This window comes from Anser anser, assembly GCF_964211835.1.
Source record: "Anser anser genome assembly, chromosome: 3".
Lineage (NCBI taxonomy): Eukaryota > Metazoa > Chordata > Aves > Anseriformes > Anatidae > Anser > Anser anser.
Genome location: NC_139722.1, coordinates 72,614,464 through 72,639,162, shown reverse-complemented (window position 1 = coordinate 72,639,162; position 24,699 = coordinate 72,614,464). Strand labels below are relative to the sequence as shown.

The following is a 24,699-nucleotide window of genomic DNA, read 5'->3' as shown; positions in this document are numbered from 1 at the left end:
TGACTTACTCCTTTTAAAAAAAAAAAAAAGAAGTCTGAATATGTTATGCAGGACCATTTACTTATCTTGCATCTTTGTCTCCCTTCTGTGAAGACCTACTTCCCTGGTTCTTCTGAAGCCAGCACTACAGGTTGATGTTGAATAAGCAAAGACAGAGACCACAAACCCCCCGTGTAGTCAAAAGGGCAAAATTTGCAAGAGACAATTGACCTTTTGCTCAAGTAAAGATTGAAGAATTTTCCCTCTATTATTCAGCAGAGCCATTTGCCTTTGGCTCAATGGAAGAAGCAATGGGTAAAAATAGCTCATTTAACACACTATTTTTAGAAGGGGGTGTTGCTCTTGAACACACTATTAGCCCTGTGAAAGAGCAGCAGGCTTTGTCAAAAAAAAGAACGGAGAATTTGCCCATCTGATGGAACCATTGTTTCCTATATTTCTTCCAGAGACAACCGCTTCCAACTGTTCAGCTGTTCACAATTAAGGAAACCAATTTACTAAATATTTGGTCAATCAATCAAAGACATTAAACTTCCCATTGCTTCTGTATTGTGGAACATTAGTAAGTTTTTGTATTTTAAATTTAACTTCCTGTTCCCCTGAAGCTCACTTTGATGTCACTTACATTTTCATGGTGGTATTAGGAGCACATAATATTCTCGTAGCTTTATTGAAAACAAATAATTAATTAAAAAAATATCTCAAAGTAGCAGGTTCAGGATAATAACCACAATAATCACACTGGTTTCATTGCCCTCCCACATCTTTTAGTAGGAAAAAGTTCTGAGTTGAAAATAAAAAGCAGAGCATACCAGATTCTGTGATAAATGAGACTGAAGAGCTAACAGGTCCATAACCAAAGGGATTCTTTGCCTGGACTTTAAAATAATACCTGCAACACAATGAGAGAAAATAAAACACCGATTCCACTGCAATGGCTAAATTATAAATAACACTGAAATAGGATGAGAATCAAACGTGTTAGTTTGATTCCAGTGAGTTCAGGTGTTCTTTGCGTTAAATCGACTTGGATACTCAGCCAGGCTATGAGCTGACTGTTACACACAAATTTCACCTTTTTGCGATTGCTAACATGTATTTTTGGATTATTTCTTTTTATCATTCTTCTTCCAAGAACACACACAATTACATCCATTTTAAATGAAAAAACAATAGCAATAGACTACAAGAAAAAGCTGCTAGGAAATAAATTTTGATCTCAAGAAGTTTTAAACTGGATTATCTCCTAGGAAAGCAGTGGTGTAAACTACAAACTAAAACCATCAGATTGGTATGAGATCAGACACTAAGCTTTTGACCTCTCTTTAAAAACTCTAGCAGTATTGAGATTACAGTTCTTGAATAATATGATAAATTTTCACATGTTGACTCAGTGTTTTCCCAAAGTATTTAAATAACATGCTTAACTTGAAGCACATGACTAGCCACCAGAACTCAGCTCTTTGCTTGACAGAAGCGTAATTGTTCTTACTTGGGGAGAAGAAAATGTGTAAGCACATTTTTATTTCACTTTGAAATATGATGATTTTTAGTTGATGCCTACCCTGACATTTATTTTTCAGATTAATGTTTTCTTCTTTCCCTTTTACCTTCTTACCCAGTACAGCAGAAACCAACTAGAATGGAAGATTACTGTAAAAGTTCCAGCACAGCATTTTTTAAGTGCCTGTGTTTAGGTTTTCCTTTCTGGCACGCTTGCTCAATTTCAGTCTTGTAAAGAAATTAAAAATAATAATAGTAAAAAAGACTACGCCTCTGTAACATCCGCATGGAATCTGGACCTAGATTTAGCCTCCCATCCAAAAACAAACATCTCCAAGAGCATCCTCTGTGACCCACAGAACTGGGCAAGAGCTTACTCGTGGGGACAGGTGCCACCAAGCATTGGATTACCTCCTGTGGCAATGTCCATCTGAGTGGCAGCTCTGATGCTCCTCAGCTGGTGAAGGGGAGCCCTGTTACAAACATCATCCCCATCCTGCACAGAAAGCCGCCAGCGTGGCTCTGCTTGCACAGCCCAGCAATGGCTCACGCTGGGCTGGGACAGAGGGGTTCAGAGCAAACATGGGCTGCTGTCCCCCGGAACCTATTGCCACCTGGCACAGTTTACGTACAAAGTGTGGACACAACCCACATCAAAAGCTTTACTGTCCTTTTCTTCACTTCTGTCCGCAAGAAATGGTAATAGCCCTTCCGACATAACAGTGTAACGTGTAGCTTAATGTCACATAAGACACTCCTGCTTTGCAGCCTACCAGACAGCAGGCAAATTAAACAGGATCCAGCTGAAGGAACTTTGCTGTTTCTTTGCACTTTTCTGTACCATAAGATGTGTCTGCTCCTAGAGGACTTTACCACAGACCAGGACCTCAAGGCTGGCTCCCGAGATGAACCTCTCCAGCCAAAGCACCAGCTAAGCACATACAAGGCTAATCACACTGACACAACAGTTGAACCAGCCCTGTGGCAAAGATGAATCTCTTTTTTCATCAAAAAGAATGTGTTTTTTTGTTGTGCCCAGTGAACTGCTTCATCTCAAAATTGAACTGATCCCTACGAAAAGGCTGGAAAGATGTGCAAATAACATCCAGTTCTTCAGCAGAAGGATGGCAGTCATGTGAGCACAGCTTTTCATATCTACAGGGCACATGCCAAAGCTCCACTCCCTAAAAATCACAGGCAGGTCCTCCAGCACGGTCAACGTGGAAGCTAGAAGAATTGAAATATTCTGGGTTTCATCAGTGGCAGGAGCTTTGCCTTGTACCTGTGCCAGACCTGGAGCACACACATGATCAGATCCTCTGTGGGACGTGCTCCCACCCCTGCACGAGGGATGTGTCCCCTGTCCCTGCTGCATCCCTCAGCTGAGGTCACAAACCGACTCCACTCCTTTCTGCAGACAGATCTGCCTTTCATTAACCACTACATGATGCTCACAAAGGAGTCACAGATTTCTTGTAAAAAGAAAAACATCATGGCAAAAAGAAACTGCACAGAACAGTGACATTTAGCAAGGCTATGGTTTTTGCTCATTTCTCACACAAACCTTTCACTGGCAGAAACCTTGGCCCATAGTTTTAACTATTGGCCTTGATTTCCTGACAGCAGCTCACAAGCACTCAGGGTGGCTGGAGAAAGAGCAGAGGGGCAGCAAAAAGCCTCCTTTGCACTCCTGTACTTCTGGCCACCCGAGCAGAGCACGCAGCTCGAGAATTGCTTTAAACTCCATATGTTGCCAATGCTCCCATGGGACACCTGCACCAGAGGCACGGCCAGCAAGAAAATGCAAGGCTTTCAGTACATGTGTATTAATGCTAGGATCAAAACATTCCCATGAGCTACACAGACACCACACTCCACATTTAAAACAGGAGAATTAAAACAGGAGAAAGCAGCCCAAAAATCTGCTACTCAGAATGCATCTACTTCAGCAGGGAAAAGCAAGCAGTTTTGTATTTAATGCTCACTGCAGGAACTGATTACCTATGTAATCAGGGCAACTGTACTTTCATGTGTCCTATTGCGTACTTAAAAGCCCATCTGGGACACACGATTGTTCAAATTGCCGGCCCGACTGTCTGGAAAAAACAGCGATGAAGTTATGAGCATATTTCTCTTCACTAAATTGGAAAATTAGTTCCTAAGCCTTTATATATACAAGAAGCCTTTAGTAGTGCCAGCAAGAGAGCCAGGACTCATGACTTGCTGACCCATGATTTAACTGCAGACCATGCTACGATTGCTGTATTAAGTGCATCAATAAACTAATGCAGTCAGGATATATTTCTTTCTCAGACATGACAAATAAGAAAGAAATTGCCAAAGCCTTTCAAGGTCCAGGAGTCTGACATTTTCATTAGTCAGAATCTTTATTTGCCTTACAGCTGATGAATTTGCCAAGAAATCTCAAATCAGTATAACGCAACTGTTCTCCATCACATAAATACATGAAGAAAATTTGCAATGTGTAAGTTGATTGTGCTTTGATTACACTTTGCTTAGCCAAACTTATAATAAATTGTTAACAACAGGCATATAAGAATCACAACTACATCAGATGCAAGGCCACCCGTTTGTTTATAATGCAGACAACAAAAAAGCTTTTCTTCCTGAAAATAAGCCTCCTTTGAGATTTTGTATACCACTTCTACTGACATGTAAAGAAGGGACATAAACTGTAATGGAGCAGTGAATATGGGATATTTTTATTCATTTAGGCTATATGACTAATCATATCACCATACCTGTCACTTTGAGCAAAATGATTTTATGACTTAATTCAACGTGTCTCCCCCCTGCTGGAAATTACTAGCTGGCACTCGCAGCTACAAAGGGAGATCATCACTCAGCAGACGGGTTAGGGAAGCAGCTGTTTTTAAAAAGATTCATTATCCACAAATCATTTCCCCAGCCTCTCAGGAGGCATGAACCACCCCCCGGCCCTGCAGTCCCATCAGCAGCTGGCTGAGATGGTAGGACATGCAGGCAGCATCCCCACCTGCCATGACGGGGACCACCCCAGCACCACGGCCACACGCTGGCCAAGGGGAAGGTGGGACAGCTGCTGTGCAGACCTCCCTCGGTGCTGGACAAGGGCCACGGTGGCTCTGCAGAGGGTACACATGCAGCAGGTGGCTGCTCCTTGCAGGAGAGGAACCAGCATGCATGCCTGACCTGGCCGCTGGGAGGACACCCACAGGGGTTGCTGCCTCCATCAAAAAATGGACTAGCACCACATATATCGTGAATATTTATACTAAATATAATAATAAGACACTAGAGCAGTGCTGGTAGAGGAGTTTCCTGCACAGGTGTTGACAGGTATGTGCCACTAGGTCCACCGCTTGCATGAGATAAGGGTTTCATCCACATCTCACCTCGTCTGTGCTGCTCTGGTGACACAAAGCAGGTGGTTATGGCTGGGGATACTTGTTGGACATCACGCAGCTTTGTTTTAGTGGAGATACAGAAGCCCCCACAGCCAGAAGTTCCTACAACTGATCTGTTTGAAGTTAGCCCTGAGTAAACCTCTGAGAGCCTCCTGAGAAATGCTCTGCACGACACTGGAATTGGTAGCAGCACTCTGGGGTGAAAATAGCCCCGAAGGGAACAGAAACTGAGCAGACAGGGAAGAAGATTTGAAGAGACATGGAGATACAGTGGCAAAGGAGGGCGTTTTGAATCAGGAGGCTGTCTAACCACTACCTACCATAAGGCTCTGCCACAGCTTTCCCGCAGAAAGGCAGGAAAAAGCCTAACCATGTTCAAGAAGGAGTTTGAAATGTTTGTGAAGAGGATTATAATGTCTGTGTTGCAGGAGATTGGATTTAGTGGGTGAGTGGATGCTTTCCAGCCCTTTGCATCACTCTCCTGTGATGGCTGAGAGTTAAGCCTAGGGAAGGGACATTGTCAAGACTTCTGTTTTTAAGATTTAATAAGAGTTAAAGTAATTTTAGCGTTTACATTCACATGGCACAAGGAAACGGCTTCTGTACTCAGTGAAGCTGACCAGAGTTTTGCTAACGGAAAAACTACTTCTCAACTGGAGGCTAGACTGGGTCTCAGAAGAAAACTTGTCACATGGGTTAAATTTAGACATCCGTTCTGTTTGTAAAACCTAAACACCAGGCAGACGTTTTCCAGGACATGTTGACAGCTTCAAGTCTTCTCTGGAGCTGACTTCTGCCGCAAGGCCAGTCTCTTTCTGATACACAGCATGCACCACGGATCGCACCACTGATAACCCCTCATGGGATGCCCAGCACTCAATTGCATCTGAATACAGTAAATCTGACTTAATCACAGATTTCTCACAAAATGCATTCCAAAGGCAAACATCTAATTTTTAGACTGACTTCTGATATGCCACGTTTTCTTAATTAGGATGGGGTCCTTTCCCAGTGGTTAGGGAGTTATTTTTAAGACAAAAAATATGCAGTGAACTCGGTCTGTGGATTTGGAGAACGTAAGCGAGATTGGCTGATACACACAATTTTGCTGTTGAAAAGAACCTTCCTTCTCCACCACAGACCCCACATGAAGCCTTTTTTCTTTTCCACAGAGTGTACAACAGAAGCCAATGGATTACACTGTTCTTCAGAAAGAGGCTAGGAAAATAGATTTTGTTTGACTCTCCCTGCTTTGGAACAGCCTTAAAATTCAACTGGGGAGACACAAGGTTCATGGATATGCATGAACCTATAACCTTGCCGGAAATGGCCTCATGACATCACACCAGAGGCATACTTTGCATGCTCTTCCCCTAGAATTTCATTCAGTTATGCATAAGACTAGAAAATGCATTTTTAAAATGAGATTTTTTTTTCTGTTATCGATATGTGCTTTTATATACACAAACACATGTACACACAGTCATCTACTCCAGGACTAACATGGTAATATAACTAGATGTGCGATTTATAAAATAATTTGCTGTGATACAGAATGAGTAAAATTTAGATCAGACATAGATATTTATACTAAGGCCAAGAAAAATGGTTACCAATTTTCAGATCTATTTTACTTCCCTAACAGAACTGAAAAAGAATGGATCAAATCCTTACCGCGTGTTTGGCTTCAGGTTCTCAATTGGTAAATGAGTAGTGCCTGCAGTCCTGGTTGACCATTTATTCTTCAAAAAGTCATCATAGGACGCACTGTAAACCAGATAGCCTGTAAATGGGAAAGACAAAGAGTTGGGAGGGTTCTAAACATAAGTAAGTGATATCCCAATCCTTATGTGCCATGGTAGATTTCATGGGTTAAAAGGAGTGAAGCATCTTTGAAAGTGAGTTGACAGCCTAACTGTCCTGGAAAATCCCAGGCTACAAGAACTTCCTGTCATTAGCCAATGATGATGGTGCTTTACATCAGAGGATGGTACCAAGATGCAACTACTGATTTAAAACACAGTGAAGGCAAAAAGATGTCAACCCATTCACTGCTTTAAGTGACACACTGTGCAGAAACTAATGTAGTTAGAGATCCTGTGATATCTGATTTTTTCATTTTTAGGCAAATTATGCTCAGTAAGGTACTGAGGTACTGGATCAACAGCCTTGAAGAATGAAACTCTATGGGACAGACACCACATGGCCTGTTCAGGTGCAGCCTTTTCCCTTCCCAACCCTTATCACTGCTTCGGCTCTGCCAGTTCCCATCCCTCTGCCATCAGAGGTGGGTGAGAATCCTCAAAAACTGAATGGTAGCATCAAGGCAGTGGCCTTTTCCGTTGCTTATTTCAGATCTTTTGGGTCCACTGACAAATTGGGGTTGACTCTTTTATAAAACATTTTCTTTTTTTATTTACTCTAGTGTTTTTAGCAAGTTTTGTGATTCATTTCTAAAGTCAGTTTGTGGCTCTCTAAAGGTCAAAAGACATTAAAGTTTATGTAAATTAATACAAATGCTTGACATCCCTTGCTCTCCACCACTTGACATCCTCACCTTCCCCACCTCGCCCTCAGGAGAACAGCCCCGCACCCCCAGGCGCTGGGGTCGCCAGCTCTGCGGTACCTGTCACCATGTCTCCTCGAGCAGGTTTGGCCCAGTCCACGATGACAAAGGAGTGACAGCCTTCTACTGCCACGACGGTGATGTTGTGAGGGGCTTTGAGGGGACGCGGCTCTCTCTCTTTAAGGTCATTAGGGATGATCTCGTCGAGGCTTTCCACCTGGAAGTGCTCCAGGGCCTCTGTCAAGGAGCAGGGCGCTGCTGGATCTTTGTTTAGGTAGGTCACATAAGGAGCTGGAGGAGACAAGGAAGGGTGGCATTTAGTTAGCAGTTTGTAGACTCCACAGAGTAGCACACAGTCTGACAATTTCCCAAAAAGAAGAGAACGAAGTTTTGTGATGCATTTTAAAATTCCTCCCCTTCCCGCCTGTTGCAAGTCCTACATTAATAGAAATTAATCCTTTTATTCTTACCTGTAAAAATTAGACATTAGTTTCCTGCATCTCCAAAGCATACATCTGCAATATCAGTGGTTTTTTTTGTTTGTTTGTTTGTTTTAATTTTCTGGTGCTGTCCAGAAACTTTCTAGAGCATTTCCACAATTGACATAAATTTTAGCACCAGGGAAAACATAAAATAACAAATAGCCCACATGACTAGGCTTTTCCTTATGTTTAAACAGAATTTCCTGTTTCCATTTGTACCCATGGCATTCTGTCCTTTCAGTGGGTACCACTGAGAAGAGCCTGGCTCCCTCTTCTTTCATGCCCCCATCATGTATTTAGGCACATTGGTAAGGTCCTCCTCAGCCTTCTCTTCCCCACGTTGAACAGTCCCAGCCATCTCAGCCTCTCCTTGTACATGAGATGCTCCAAACCCTTCATCACCTTCCCGGCCCGAGTGAATTCCTGCATCCCTGCCTGGCCCAGCCACTCTGACTTGGGCAGCTCTGGCTGCCCAACCTGCACATAGTTCTTTGTATTTTAACGTGACATGTCCTGGATTGGTCCCAGGCAAGTCCCAAAGGCTTCTTTGCACCATGGCAGTATACATGACCTAAAGGAACAACATTAAAGTAAAAATAGCTGTAGAGACGTGGCTGGTGCTCTATTTGCCTTCTTCACCCTTTCCTTAGCTTATGCCCCTCAAACCAGACTCTTGCACTTTATCAAAGAAATTCAGAAAGGAAAGCTAAGATTTTGGTGGTCTCCAAAGGCTCACATTCAATTTGATTGATAAGCAAGGGAAAGTGGGATACCAATATTCAGGTCTGCCCCACACTCACAACTGTACCCAGTTACTCAGAGAGAGGAGGACCAATTTTGCTACAATAGGCAGAAGGGAGTGGTGTGATTGCAAGACCACCTCCCCACGTTACCTCCAGCTGCTCTGGAAGGCTGGGTGGGAACGTCACCTAGCACGGAACAGATCACTGCCCTGGCCTTTGATCAATATCTACAACTTTAACAGGTCCTAGTGGTTGGTTCTTACACAAACATCCTGAAGCTGGGCTGAAACAATGGGGTGAGCAAGAAGAGTAATTCCAAGGTGAAGTCTGACCGCTTACAGGAAGCAATTATCACAGTGTTAATGTGATATTAAGGGGCTGTGCATTAAGGGTTTGGTAGTCATGAGTCCCCACCTTCCAGGCACCCAACCTGTAACTTCTGCTTTTAGAACATTTATAATGACCAGAATTGCACTTTGGCTCAGGAAAAGATTAAACTATCTTGTTATTGGCTTAATGTCACAGTAACATCCAAAGTAAGGACTGTAACGCTTGCCTTTGGAAATGTTTATTCAGTTGCAATAATACAAACCATTGAAATGATAATATTTTTTCCTTAGTGCCTTTAAATGTTCATAAACCAATATTTCTTGGTTTATCTTATTGGATTTCATGCCCTTAGAGATTTTTTCCAGATCTTGCAACGAAGTTAATTTTAGCCTCTTTAGTTAAATTAATCAAGAAGCACTGTCAGCGAGAGCACTGAACAGAAACATCGTTAAACTATTTGGACAGGGAAACTGAGGATGCACTGGAAAAAGTCTTGGCAAATATAAAAACAAATATTTTACTCCAGCAGCAGAGCTCCACTCTAAGCCATGTGAAGCTTGTAGGCGTTGGAATGTAAGGCAAGACATGAACCAAAGCTGACTCTCCATCCCCTGAACTCACATCTGAAATGCCAGGTGAGCCAGGTTGACCTCAGTTCAAATGCCAGAGGCTGCTGTGGGCCTACCAGTGTGGGATGGAGGCTGGCATACAGTGTTCTAGCGCTTCAGAATCCCTCCAGTCTGACCTCAAGCTGCTTCTCTGACACAGAGCAGCTCTGAGGTGACAGCAGCAATGCCTACCTACACACTTCAATGGCTCAAATATGCAGGAGCGTCACTCATTGCTCATGCCAATATACCGTGGGTTCCTTCCCTATGATTCTTTTACAGAGAAGAGATATAAATAGCAAAGCCAAATTTATCTCTATCAGTTTTACCTTTTGGAAAGTTCATATCCAAAATGTTATTTAGGCCCTCCAGAGGACAGCTCACACCTGTGTGGAGACTTGCATTGACTGAACTACCAGTGTGAATTAAAAGTGATGCAGCTGAGATGAACTGAGCACCAAAGTAGACACTCTTGCTTTCTTACTGACTTCAAGTAAACTGAACAAGAGGCAGAATATAAAGCAGAGCATTTACACTAGAAGAGTAGAAAGAGGTTTGCAGTGCTTCAGCAACATCAGTGAGCCCACATGCAGACATGCAAGCGTCAAAGCTATGAACAAGTACAGCTGTTTGGGTTTCCCAGGTGGCAGGCCTTACAAGGACCACGCATTAGTCTGTTGGATATGTCTGTGCAATGGCCTCAGCATAAGGGCTGACCCCCCCGAAAAAACAAGAATTACTCGCAGCACAAGTAGCAAGCTACATAAAATAAAGGATATCCTTACCAGTGAACCGTTTCTTCCCAGCAATATCATATTCTGACACAGGGCCAGAGCCAACAACACTAGTCTCTGGATAGTCTATTTCTGATTCAGTTGTTGTAGAAGCGGTGGTGGTAGTGACAGTGGTGGTGGTTGGTGGCAAAGTGCTCTCAAAGAACTCGTAATCTTCAAAGGAAACATAAAATAAAAAACATTAGCCTGCTTCAACATGAAGCTCAACTTTTGGCTCTACTATGAGAAGGGAAATATTTCTGTTACCAGACACAACCCCAAAGGAGTGCTACGCATCCTCCCACAGCTGCTGCACAGTGCTTATGGACTCATGGTCAATCACACCTCAGTCTTGCAAGGGCTTCTACCAAACTGATGGACAGCAAACATAAATACTAATGCCAATGGTGGCTAGGACCTCACTCACACAGGTAAAAAGGGTGACAATAAACAAATGTATTCATATAGCCATACTCTGAACGCACTTCATCTGCCACCTCCCCTTACAACCCCCCAAAAGAAGACAGTACATTAATGGAACCCCTGGTCACAGCCCTCAGATGCCAAAGAAGGGAGATGAGGGAGTAAAAAATATGGCTTTTTATGCCACCTGTACATTGTTCTTCTAAAATCTTAGAGCTGGTTCATACTACTCTTAAATTTTCCCACAACTTAGAGGCATGGAGGCATGAATACTTGCCATCCATGGTCTCATTAGGAAAAGTAATTTGGCAAACGTGAAATCTCCTGATATTTGGTCCTCTTCGGTATTCAGTCCAATTGAATCCAGTGCTCTTTGCAAAGCCACCGTGCTACAATACTGACACACAAAATAAAGTAAAAGAAACATTTGGCATCCCTGCATTGTCCTATTGTACAGGCTATGGAAAGTCAGCTGTCTGCTTTGACTGTTTTCTCCTAACACTGCTGAAATTTGTTTTCTGTAGGTGACCTGCCCCTGAAGGGAGCCCCAGCAAAATAACTGCACACTGAGTATAATTCCACTTACACAAGGATATAAGGAACGTGCTTTGTAAGACTTGTGCAGTTCTAAGTTCATCTTCTCCTTCCCACATTCTAAACATTAGCTTCAGTATGAAGCTATCAGAATAAAAAGCACAAAAGTCTAGGATATTTTCCTTACAGCTGCTGCACTCTCTTTTACAAAGTTCTCTCTCTCTCTTTTTTTTTTTTTCCTTTGGATTGGTTTGACTTAAATTCCCAGCACTGCATCCACAAAGAATAAACTTTATTATTCTGGAGCCATAAATTCTACTACAAAGCTGATGCTAAAAAGCTTTGAGTTTAGCAGAGGTCTGTATTTATCTGCTTTAGTATGTGGGAGTAGCAGATGAATCTGAGGAATACAAGAAGCAGAACATCAGAAGTTAGTGGTGACATAAAATGAATACTAGTTCCAGTAATTTATTATTTGCATTCCCTGTGCAAACTTTTAATTAAACGCTAGGATTTGAAGCTGCTTCTTAAGCTAAGTTTTACGTGTCCTGACTTATAATAACAAGAAGGCATGAATTATAACCCCCCAAAAATGTTTCCCTCTTCTACTTCTATCTGTTTTCAAATCTCTTTAATTTAAGTTCCACGTGGATTCAGCAGACTATTTTATATGTAGGTGATCTCATTCAGTATGAGAATGTTTTATAGTCTAAATGAAGACTACAGATCAAAAAAAAATGACAAAAAATATTCATAATGCTGAATTAATAATTCATTAGCACTCTAGTGATAAAAACTCAAGTTTCCAGGAATCATATAATACTTTGATTTTCTACTTTAAAAGAATCTAGTGGCTTTGGCCTGGGTTAGAAGTCGTACCAGAGAAAGTCTAGCATTGAAGAGGTGAGTGTATGAACCAGCTCTGAATGCTATTTATTTCCAGAATAGGTTCCTGTTAGATTGCAGGACTGACAGAAAGGGACCCTCAGGCCCAGAAACAGTAGCATTTGCACCATGGCTCTTCACGTATGTCACAGGGCTCTGGAAAGCTTTTCCATATTGCCACTGCTTGCTTAAGCTCCCGTGCATCAACCTGTCACCCCAAACCCAACTCCAAAGAAAGAAAAGGGGAAAACAAAACAGTAAAAGTCTCTACTTCACAGAAACACAGAATCATCTAGATTGGAAGAGACCTCCAAGATCACCTAGTCCAACCTCTGACCTAACACTAACAAGTCCTCCACTAAACCGTATCAGCTATACTTGCAACAGATATTTAGAATTAAACAGTACCATCATCATATATCACATATGCTTCTGGAGTTGCTGTCACATCTGAATCCAGTCCTGAGAATGTGTCTACTGAAGGAGAAAGAAAAAAAATCATGTAAGAATTCAATAGCCTCCCTAGTAAGATACTTCTGGAATAAAGTTTAAAATAAAAAATTTTATTCAGTTGATTTGTAAAGAAATAAAACAAATGCCAAGCTTCTGGATAACACAGTGACAGTCCCCTCTGCTCATTTAGACTAACAAATCAATAACTAGTCACAACAGCCAGGAATTTTGCTGGGAGAAAATTGATCAAGAGCTACTACTAAAAATAGAGTGTAATGCACCTTCCAGGGGCTCCGACCTGCACCCTGGGGGTTTTGGAGCAAAGACAGACTGCCTGCACCTACGTAATGATCAAGTCAGGATTTGACAATATTTTATAGTCTCAGGAGCAGCAAATAAGAAATTTATATACTATATATATATGTCCAAGAAAATCAAATAAACATAAAACTTCTATTCAAATATCTTTTGCAGGGCAATAAAAATCAAGCAATCCACAGAGCCATGCCATTTATAGACTACGTCAATGCAGTCCCAAAGGAATGGATTTGTACAAGGAGGCAATTGGTGCTGGATCTCTCAGGGTTTTACTTTGCACTAGCTCTAGTATGATCCAGAGGACTGAACGGCCATGACAGGTCAGGACACAGACATACTGAAACACCATTTCTGCTTTAGTTTCATTCAGAAGGAATTCAGATTGTTCACACTTCGATTGCTCCACAGTGCAGACGAAAGCATGCCAAGTAGAGACGATTATGAGGTGCACATCAAGAGCTCCCAGTTTAGCCCAAAAACTAACGCAAATGCACCCATTGTCTTCTTAAATGCCTGTTCCTGTATCATCTCAGTCTCTCTGCAGGTCACGCGTCCAGTACCTGACACACCAACCGTCAGCTACCTCATCTTGTGAATTCTGGAGGCTTCCTACCATGCTCTGAGAAATACATTTCTCCACATGTTATTATGGGAAGCCAAAGAGTACACAAAGTTCAGGTTAGCCTTGAAAAGCAAAGCAAAGGAAGCAGAAGTGTTGTGCTGGAATCCACGGCAGGTAAAATCAGAGGTCTCCAATGAAATGTTGGGGTTGAGGAAAGGGTAGTACACAAATACAAGCAAGAGAAAGGCAGCATTGACTATCCAAAATTTGGTAATGGTTCTTTAAAAAAAAAAAAAAGATATGAAAGAAAAATGATATTTTTACTATACCAGTACTATGAGCATTACAAAATTTCAACAGCCAACCTCAAGTAACTTACAAATATAATCTGAATGATACATTTTCATTTTGCCTTTTTATTTTTTACTTAGAACCAACAAGTATTGTACAAAGACTGTTATTTTTCTACTGCAATCAGTTTCTTTAAAAACAGCTCGAATCACACAGCAGTGATTTTAATTCCAAAATAAGCTATGAAAACACAGGAAATTGGTTAATTCTTGCCAGACTTTCATATAGCAAAAGCTGACATTTTCTCATGGCAGACTTTTGCAGCCTCTCTTCAGAAGATCAGCCACTTACTTTAAAGCCTCTTCACTTCTCCGAGGCTAGATAGATCCTCTGTGGAATTCTGCAGAGCTTCTCACCCCAGTTAGCTGGTGTCTATCACTGTCTGCAATGTATGCACTTCTCTTTGATTATATCCAAGTAACCAGGAGGCTTGGGTTTGCAAAGCTGAAGTCCTTCAGGGGCAGATTTCAACCCATTCACACCTATTAGCTAATCAGCCCTCGTCCACATAAAATCCAGTGTAAATAAATCTTACTTTCTATTTCTGTGCTAGTGCAGCATCTTCTATTTCACTGTGTTTCTTTAGCACTAGCTGTGGCGCGAAGGCAACAGGGATACTCCCCATAGTACCTGTCATTTTAATTTTCTCCACATAAACCAGCTGCAGTCCTCCAGCTAGCTCCAAGCACCCTCGCTGCAGCTTTTCTATTAACCCTGCCCGTACCAAGTGAAGCTAAGTTTTGTTTGCCATCTGTAAGGACGGCAGACCACCCAACAACCACTCTGTTCTCACACAAAGCAAGTGGTTAGGAATCAACATCTAATCTTTGTGAGATCAAGAAAAATGTTCAGCTGGTTTCACTGGCAAATCATGCCTGTGCGGTCAAACTCCTTCTTGAAAGTTCAAGACTGCTGAATCTAGCGAAATGTTGATAATAAATTCTGCTGGGTCAAGCAAAAATTCTGCCAGAGAGTAAGCAAATTTGCCAAAGCGCGAGTCGAACATGTGGTGGTGTTTTTTAGCGCTTGTAGGCTCTGACTGTTTGGGAGTAAAGCTCTTAGCAACAAAATATCAAGCTTTGGCAGAATAAGTATTTCATTAAAGGAACTGGAGTATTTTCCAGATGAAGTTTAAAGGGAAAGACAATATAAAAATATGATTTGGAAACAATCAAGGGAGAACTGCATGAAATGTTTTGATAGCTCAAGTAGTAGTTGTTTATCCCTCTTGAAACAGATGCAGCACTTGCTAAACAAACAGCAACCATTAAATAAATACTATAGTGATGCTTTCTCTTCAAGCAAGTTCCTCTATGGAACAGGCAGGTTGTTTTGCTGCATTCATCAACTGTTGAGGCAGGTCACCGGGATGAAAAAAAAAAAAAAAAAAGGAAAAATGCAAGAAAATCCCATTAATTACTCTTCAGAGAAACTTTCATACTTGCAAGGTAGGAATTAATATTTCTCATGTTATAACGTGAGTAAGAAGTGGAAATCCAGCATCATCTTATGCTTTCAGTCTTCCACTTCAAAGCATTTACAGACTTACTGTTGAAACGTCAGGCAGTTTAGGAGTGACTTTAGGAGACATTCTCACAGAACTAACAATCCGTATAAAAAAAAAAAAACCAAAAACCACTGTTCTTCATTCATGCCTCTAACAAAGTTCAAAGGTTCCTCAGGCATATCTGGTAGAAGGCAAAAAAACCCACAAACAAACAAAATAAAAACCACAGACACCCAAGCAGAATGTTTATAAATACTCATAAAATCACAAGAATTGCCTAACCCACAGCTCTCCTAAAAATAACACTGTAAGTTTTCTATTGTTCAGCTTCCGGAGCCTATGCTCAGATTCCGGCCAGCCATATTTCATGAACTGTTATTGTTCTTATAATATATATTCTCAGAAGATGTCCTTCAGGTAATAAATAGCACAGGCCAAAGAGACAAGGCACTACAGGATCATAAGCAACATTTAAGGCAAGCAAAAGAAGCTGTTGGGAGTGGGAGGGACACCAACACTGCTGAAAATTATGGTCCCCTCCAGGCAACTTTGAAAATACCAGTTTGACCACACAGAGCAATATTTGTAACATATTTGTAAACACAGTTAAGAACATTGAAGGCACCAAAGAGAAAACCAAAAAATCTTCAAATAAATATTTAATGATGATGTCACATATATATATATATGTTTTTGTGCATATGTACACATACCTATCTATGCATATATATATATATATATATATGCATACCCTCTCCTGTAAGTACAGTCCAACATGGGGCTAATTGTTGCATAAATGTTAATACTATAAATCATTGTCATTCCATCTGTGCATGGCAATATTATCTATGACTCATTACTTATCGAGTATACTTGGCAAGTGAATTTTCAGTCTTCTGAAGTCTTTTCCAAAGATGCTATCCTTACACTCATTCTTAGTTGCTGAAGCCACATCTTTCTGTATCTTCTGCACTCTTCAACAAGACAGCTCAGGTTTTCAGGCCACAGTTACATGACCTATTTGTAAATCTTCTTTGGCTTCAGAAACACAGCTGTACAAGGGAAAGCTAAACGCGCTTAATTACCTATTGAAACTGGCTACAACAATTGGCAAATGTGTGACTGCCAACCCCTTGTTTAGGTTATGGGCATGCTTCTACTGCCTGGGTGTAGATTATGCAGGGGACTACCTATAAGTGGAAAGGATAAGGACTGCCATGGTGCTCGCTGATCCAGTTTTATAAAATAAGCAGATTTGCATTGTAAAATAAACTGATTTGCAATCCAACATTCAGGTGATGAAAGGATAAAACCTGGTAGGAACAGGCTCAGGACCCCATGACTCCGGTGGATTTATATTTGTTTACTTTGGATTTCAGTTTGGCACCACATCCTAAACTTGTATAACTGCAACAGAGAAATAATGACATGAACCAACACAGTTTTCAACTTTCAGATGAGAAAGAAATTATTGTACAAATCTCAGCCTTATCTGTGCAGAGCCAGGGTTGTCTTTCCCCAGATTCATCAATGCTGGGCTACATTCCTGCTTGAAAAGCTCTATCTCTTGAGAGTTGGCAACATAACAAGAATTTCATTTTGTTTGTCCTACTATAGCCGAAAAGAGAGATTTTTCAGAACTTTTGGTGAGAAATAAACACAAAACAGAAAAAATGTATAGTGTCTTTCAGGTCCTTCCCTGGTCTGAACTGGAGTGAGGATTTGATTCTAGGTGGGTGCTTTGACCACAAAAACTACTGCCTGTGTTTGTGCACGTGTGCATGAACATATGTGAAAAGACTGGATCCAGCAAAAGGCAAGGATTTTGCTGAAATAAACGTATTTACATGAAAAAACTTCAGCTTCGGGGCAATTTGACATTTTTAGTGGAAACGCATTTTTACACACAAACCCTTCTCCATCTTCTCTAATCTTGGCTCCTACCTCATCATGTGGACCAAAATCTTCAGAGGCAAATTCTCTCCTGCTTTACAATTGTGCAAATGAGCTGTATAAACAGCACAACCAAAGAATTTCAAACAGCCCAAAAGGAAGTTACCTTCTGCATTGCACTCTGGCAGGCCGTCGAACCCTATCAGCAAGTTGCCCTCGTCATCATACTGCCCATAGGTGCCTGGAGGACAGGTTGGGGGTGGTTTCTCAGTGGGTGGTTCAGTTGTGGTTGGTTCAGGAGTGGTGGTGGTAGTTGTAGCAATAGTAGTTGTAGTGGTTGTGGTAGTCGTCGTGGTAGTTGTTGTGGGAATCGTTGTAGTAGTAGTTGAGGGAGTGGTTGTTTTCTTAATCATTTCAAGACCAATCAGAGGTTTCCCTCCAAGGCTTATTATTGGTTTATCTTGTGCACTTGCTACTGGCTTACTAAATCTGCCGTGTCCAAATAAAGGTAGTCCATCAGGACTCACCATTGGGGCACCCTTTTCATCTAGGAGAAAGAACAAAACCAAAAAATCTCATTTATTAATCCGTTGAAGGTTTATAGTACAGTATTTAATGATAGTAGATACCACAAGAACACAGACTGCAATTAGAGCCTCCTGTAATTAAGCTGACAGAGAAGAATGTTGTTATCTAGGAAAGACCCATGGCTAAGGAAATTAGAAAAAGCTTCCAAGAAACCTCAGGTAAACCGCAGTGCTGTTCACTTTATCAGCTGTTTGATAACATTTCTTAGGAAGACTGCAGGGAAATTTTACTTCAGAATCACAATGTGCAGACAGTGCCTGCATTTAATCTCAGCCAATCTCTTAACTGTTGATGAAAAGTACAATGAAACAATATACTGCTCCCTGTCAAACATGTACAAGGAAGAACTGGGATAAGATGGTGAGATGCTGTCACTGCAGATAAACATTTGTGCCAAGTTCTGGATACTGCAAGTATTCATGCTCAGCAGTTTAACAGCAGGCAGTGAATCTGCATTTGAGATCTTTTCAGATTAATTAATATGCAACCAGCACTGTTTTCACAGATCACATACTGGGCTCTTTACTAGTTGTGTTCAGTTTCAGAAAAGAAATAAAATCATACACATATGAGTGGTACAGTCTAGTGGTGGGGAATAATTATTTTTATGTATAGAAAGAAATAAACAAGCATAAATCTCTATTCTGGCTCAGTTCTGCAGTCCTTTCTAATGCTGATACAAGGGAGACAGATTTGATTCTTGCTGCCACGTACTCAGGAGACTTGCAGGATGCCTCCAAGCATCCCTAGGTCCTAATATGTGCTGACTGCCTCATTGTGACCTAGAGCACAGAAACCCCAAGTGGCCAGCATGGGACCTGGGGATGATTAGAGTACACAACAGCTCAAAGATTTGTACAGTGGGCACAACGAAAAAAAAAAAAAGTACATTTTTTTTCTGTAAGAAGGAAGTTATCACTTACCAACAATTGTACGTCCATCCCCTCCTAATTTCACTCGGAGAGGTTTGCCTTGGGAATCTTGGAGGTATTTTCCTTCAACGTTTAACACTAGTCCTCGGTCAAGATCTACAATCTAAAAGCAATAGATGGACTCAAATTTAGCTAATACAAGAGAATGTGAAATGAAGTCTCAAAGCAGCAGAAATCCTGCTGAAATCTCACATGTTAAGCGTAATATTCAGGAATAGGTAGAAAATAGAAAAGAAATCACTACAGACAGACTTTTAAAAGGGAGTCACTAATTGTGTAGGAGTCACCGAAAAATTACCACTGAAGAAGGCAAATCCCTAGGAGCTGGGCTCCAGAGTTGCACAAGAACTATATTTCTATCGCCTTCTATGGCATGCTCACACACACAAGAGCAACTCTTTTGACTGTCTTGGGCTGCACAACTCCTAAGGTGGATTACTGTAATATTGATTTGGGTATGACCCTGAGTCCTTTTGAAAATGGGATTTAAAAGTATGTTTATTAATCAAAATATATATATAATACTACTAATAATAAATAGAAATAAAATTAGACTAGTTAGTTTAGATTGAAATGTCAGTGAAAACCAAATAGCTAAGATTTTAGTTGGGGTAAGAGACTGAAGAAAAGCCTCTGTCTCGTAAAACAAATCTGTCCAAGAGAATTTAATTGAATTCAAGAGGTGACTTCAGTTCACATCCAATCCTTATTGCTATTTCAACCCAAAATAGCTGAATTGTATGCTGGTTTAACCTGGGTTAATATACACAGGCACAGAACACAAAATAATGTAGCACAGAACACAAAAACACAAAAAGCAGCTAAGTGCTGAGAAGAAACTGGGAAGAGGACACGAGCAGCACTTTCAAGTTGGCAAGGAAGACTTGACTTTGGTGCTGGGGAAAAGGCTGTAGCAGGAGGGACAGAAAATCATGAGATCAGACAAAGTCTCGGCATTTAGGCACCTATCTGGACTTCCCATTAATGGTGCCCGAGCTCTTCTGTAAATACCACTAGGAACTTTGTGCATGAACCACAAAACCCTTGAAGGTGTCACCTCCAGGCCTGTCACTCCAGGGAAGTTACTGTGACACGTGTGCGTTCACAGCACCGTGCCACTTGTGGAGTGGCTTGGTGCGTCCACACTTGTTCACAAGCTTCTCCCCAGAGCATGCATCTGGAAGACGCATCGCTGAGCCCATCCTTCACAGGAACTGTGCCAGGCAGTTTCCACACACACTGCACAGTGGGCAAGCCCCGAGTCCCTGCGTAGTACAAGTCTCCCTGACTGCGAGGAAAAATGTTTCGCTAAATCTATAGGAGTAATGCCGTAGTTGAAAATTCAAGCCATTAGACTTTAAATCAGACATCTGAAATGTTCAAATAATGAAACGCAGTATTTGTCTTTAGACTGAAGCAGAAAAGTGGAATTACATCACTAAACGCAACCTCATTTTACAGCTTCTTTGGCTGGTGACACTGTGCTCTCTTTTCTCAACGAAAAAGTATGTAAAATAAAAGGCCAAAGCATCTTGAATTTGCAGAGAAGGTCACCCTACCCACTTTGTTCCTTGAGGGCCATTGATTACTCTCTGTCCACTCGGTTTTCCATTATTACCAGGTAGTATTTTTCCATTTCCATTTTTTGTTGTAAGATTAGGCCTGCCATTGTAACCTGAAACAGAGAAAAAATACACTATTCTGAAGAAAGCTGTGCATACTACATAGCACAACCTAAATGCAAAGAAATTCAAAACCTATTATGAATGTACTGTTAAGTGCAAATCCTGTGGAAGTATTTTACTGGTGCAGGTTATAAAACGACTCCCACTAGCCACCCCTAACTTTGCGTTACAGTGCAGATACTCAGGACTTTGTCATTATAACATGCCTTGGAATCTGTGTTCAATATTCAAACATTAAGCAACAAACCCAAGCTGTAACATCACTGCTGGATCTAAGTAGCCATACAAAGCCCAGTCCAGCGGCCCCCTTGGGTTGCCATGCACTGCAGAGGAGGTAGAAACGCTGCCGATAAAATGTTTTGGGACTCTGTAAACATCTGGGGAACATGTTGAGGGAAGAAACAGTTACTAAACGGAACAACTTTCTTAACCTATCCTTACACAAAGCTGCAGTGATGAACTGCAATGAGAGGAGATGTGAATTACCTCCCTGTTTTTTACCTCTAAAAGCGATGGCTCTCCTTCTCTAGCTACGCAGAAGCACAGAACTGGAGAAGCTGTGGTACTGACCTGCAGCCCCTCCAGCTCAGAAAGGGCAGCAATTTTCCCATCCTATCTCAGAGACTTGCCTCCAGAAAATATACATGAAAGGATTATAGATAAATGAACTCTCCACAGCCATCGACCTCCTGACTCCATGGCTAGCAGTAAGCCGGTGTCCTGCCTCCATACAGAAAGCTTTTAAGCTTTCTTGTCACAAATCTCATTCTCCATGTTATTATTTAAGGTTGACTCCCATCTGAAAGCTCTGCAAGCTGGTGGACTTCCACACAACATCGAATCTGACTAAAGCATAGAAAACAAAAAAGCACAGCCACATGGTTCACGTGGGCACTACATCACACTTAGACAATGTCCTTAAGAACTGGGTTCTCCCGGAGAACCACCAAAATAAAAAGTAATATGCTATACTAAATAACTGTATTTTCATCTTATTGCTGATCTTATGAAAAACTCAGTTCAGTAAGGTTACTAGAACAAAGATAAGATACCTTGCCTATAAGGAGGTCTAACAAATTGTCGCTGTGAAGGGCTTCGTAGCCTGGAGTTCAGCAGTCGCTGTCGAGGGGACAGAGTGGAAGAAGAAACTGTTGGAGGAACAGTATGCGCTGTTGTAGATGCAGAAGGACGCGGCCAGACAAAGCTTGGTTTAGATGGGGTACGTTTGTTAGGGGAATGAGTAATTCGTGACGCTATAGCAGAGCTGCCTGGTGATTCAGGAGAAGACATTTTTAATGTTGGAGTTTCTTCCTTCTCTTCCTCTTCAGATCTTAGTTTGTGAGGTAGAAGAGTGTCCATAGATTTCCTTGTATTGCTAGTGGTATCATCATATGTGTTTTTGTTACCTCTAGAAACAGAAGGGGACCACTTTGCTGCCAAAGATGTGGGTTTCTCTTCCCCTTCTTTCTCATCATATTCACTGTAATAATCATCCTCTTCATTAGAAACTGACTGACGAGATTTAGAAGAGGAGGAAGGAACTTTTTGAGGAAGTTCAGTTTTGGACATTTTAGATGGCAACAGGCCATATTTTTTCTCTGTTTGGGACACTGTTCTTGTATCAGCCCTAGATCGAGTAGGTAATGAAGGACGAGTTTGCCTTGAAGAAGTGGATGGCAGCTTTAAATTATACTGATTTTCTTTTGCTGTGTCACTGGCAGAACTGGAGTCTGGCTGAGTAAGTTTTGAATTGTAGGAAGGTACCTGAGAACGTGGCTGCTGTTGCTTTGAGAGAGACAAACTTGAGCTTCCCTGAGAGAAAGATGCAGGTAATCCCCTAGAAGAGGACACCTCTTTAGGAAACACAGAGTGGCTGCTGGCTCTGTCACTGCCTTCTGTTACGTCCTCATCATCATCTTCCTGCAATTCTTCATTGCTCTTGGATAAGACAGGGGATGGGAGGCGCCGGCCCCTGGAATGCAGTAAGGAAGGACTGGTTTGTGCCTTCTGCAGAGGCTCTGAGCGGGAGGTCTTCTGGGATGGAAGATGAGAGGGGAATGTCTTTTTAGGCAAAGACACGCTTGGTTTGGATTGAGCAAGGGTTTCTTTTACTTCTTGACTTTCCTGGTCTTCAAGCTTGTGTTTAGAAAGAGGAGGCTGCAAAGAATGCTTTTCTGGAGCTGCTACTCGACTTTGTTGTTCTTCTCCTGAGTCAGAGTGGGGTGACTTTTCACTGTGTGTCTCTCTGAGGTGAGAATCAGGATCAACATGAGGATTTCTTCTCTTCGAATAGATGGCTGAAGAAGACTGCCTGGAAGAGGGTAGAGAGGGATTGTGTGCAACATCTGGAAGTAAGGGTTTTTCATCTTGTGAGTCCTCCCTGTAACTCTTATCAACATCCTTTCCATTAGATTTGGCACTGGTGGAGGAGTGAGAGTGAGGTGAAGAGTGACCAGAAACAGCAGACCTCGATGAAACCGCCACCGCTGCTAATTTTGAATCCTTCCATGTCCGAGAACTGGAGCCTGAGGGAAGCTTTGTTTGCTGTGACCTAGAACTGGGCTGCCCTGCTCTGCCCTCCGCTTCCTCACTGTCAAATTCATTTTGATTGTCACGAGCACGGGAGTCTGTTGATTTGGAAGAGGGTTGGTGTGAATGACCTACAGACCCAGACCTACTTGGATGGCTTGGGACCACCTCGTGAGACACAGCAGACTGACGGTTTGGTGGCAAAGCCAGGCGACTGGGCTCTGAAGTTTTAGAAGGCACTTTCACCAGCACAGAATCTGGCTTTTCTTCCACATTACCAGCAAGATCATTATTCTTAGTAGGCAGAGAAAGGGAAGAAGCTTTAGGAGAAGGCACATTAGCATTGCTTTGCCGCAGTTGCTTTGTTTCATTGTCTGTGTATTTAGGAACAGACGAGGCAGAAGAGCGCTGTGCTGAGGACGGTAACAATGCTGATGGTTCACGTTTCTCTGTGTTTGCCTGCCGTGACACGTCTGATGTGTGGGTTCGAACAGGGGTCCTCCCTGCGGTAAGGACAGGGTGCACCATCCGACTGGGGGACACTGGTCTAACAACCCTCCTCTGATCCTCAGCTTTTGGTGGCATCGTTGCAGCTTCTTCGGATGAATTGTGATCATCTGTCACTTCGGTGGACTGGAGATCAGATTCCAGCTCTTCTGTCTTTCTGGAAGGTAACTGAGATTTACTTAGGACCCCTCCTCGAGACAAGATTTTATTCTTGTATTCAGAAAGAAGACTCTTTTTATCACTAACACCAGGTGAACGAACAGATGACTGCTTAGAGGAAAGTGACGTCTGGACTTTCGAAGAAACAGAGGAAGTCTGAGAAGGAGATGAACCAGTATTCACAGGTTTTTTAGCCTCTGAATTGTCTTGAATATTTTTTTGTTGGTGAGCAACTGAATCTTCATTGGGAGCTGAAAAAAAAGTGTTTATTCATAACAATACAAGAAACACAAAAACAGAGCAAGAAAATAAATAAGCCAGGTAGCAAGAACAAGACAACACAGGAGAATATGAGACAGTATTTACTTTTGTACTAACCTATTTATATGGAATTATCATAACTTGGGTAAAACTTAAAGCAATTAAAATCAAATATCTAAAAGCAGGGACTGCAACATCCTATCAGTGTAATCAAATCTTTAGCAGAACTTAGCCACATTGATGACATGGTTTTGCACTGTCCCATCTGAGGCTGTGGCTCACATTTTTAGTTCATTCAGCAAATCCTCACAACAGCATCCCTTTAGCAAGGAAGCAAACACAGAGTTGTATCTGAGTAGGCTGATGTAGCTGACTTTAAAGAGCAAGACTTTTCAGGAATAGCACAACCAAAGAACCAGATGTGTTTTTCTTTGGCCTTTGGATAATAAGAGCACATACTGTATTCAGGTGGCATACCAGGAAATAAATACATACCATACGCTATTTAAAATATTACAATGTCCATAATATTACATGATGCAGAGTGACGAACACTTATCTACAAGCATCACTTTGGACAACATAATGAGAAAAAAAAGGTAACAGAAACAGTGGTAAAGAAGTGAAATCCAACGGGTTAGGTGAAGTGCAGAGGAAGCTAAGAAGTCAATGAGAATGAACATAACTGGGCTCAAGAAAG

General features: G+C 41.7%; 1 protein-coding gene across 3 annotated transcripts in view; it reads right to left on the bottom strand.

The window, feature by feature from the left end:
- FNDC1 (fibronectin type III domain containing 1) overlaps window positions 1-24,699 on the bottom strand; it is a 66,621-nt gene that overhangs the window by 7,575 nt on the left and 34,347 nt on the right. Inside the window, exons 8-16 of one of the 3 annotated variants that reach the window (XM_083830261.1) lie at window positions 21,596-23,989; window positions 20,418-20,533; window positions 18,850-18,961; window positions 17,505-17,885; window positions 12,663-12,731; window positions 10,425-10,586; window positions 7,537-7,767; window positions 6,585-6,693; window positions 813-892 (exon numbers count right to left, since the gene is read on the bottom strand). In XM_083830261.1, coding sequence (XP_083686387.1) covers window positions 813-892; window positions 6,585-6,693; window positions 7,537-7,767; window positions 10,425-10,586; window positions 12,663-12,731; window positions 17,505-17,885; window positions 18,850-18,961; window positions 20,418-20,533; window positions 21,596-23,989 — 3,654 coding nt within the window. Of the gene's footprint in view, window positions 1-812; window positions 893-916; window positions 5,797-6,584; window positions 6,694-7,536; window positions 7,768-10,424; window positions 10,587-12,662; window positions 12,732-17,504; window positions 17,886-18,849; window positions 18,962-20,417; window positions 20,534-21,595; window positions 23,990-24,699 lie in introns of those variants that run through there. The other 2 variants (XM_083830262.1, XM_083830263.1) reach the window with 2 other exon arrangements.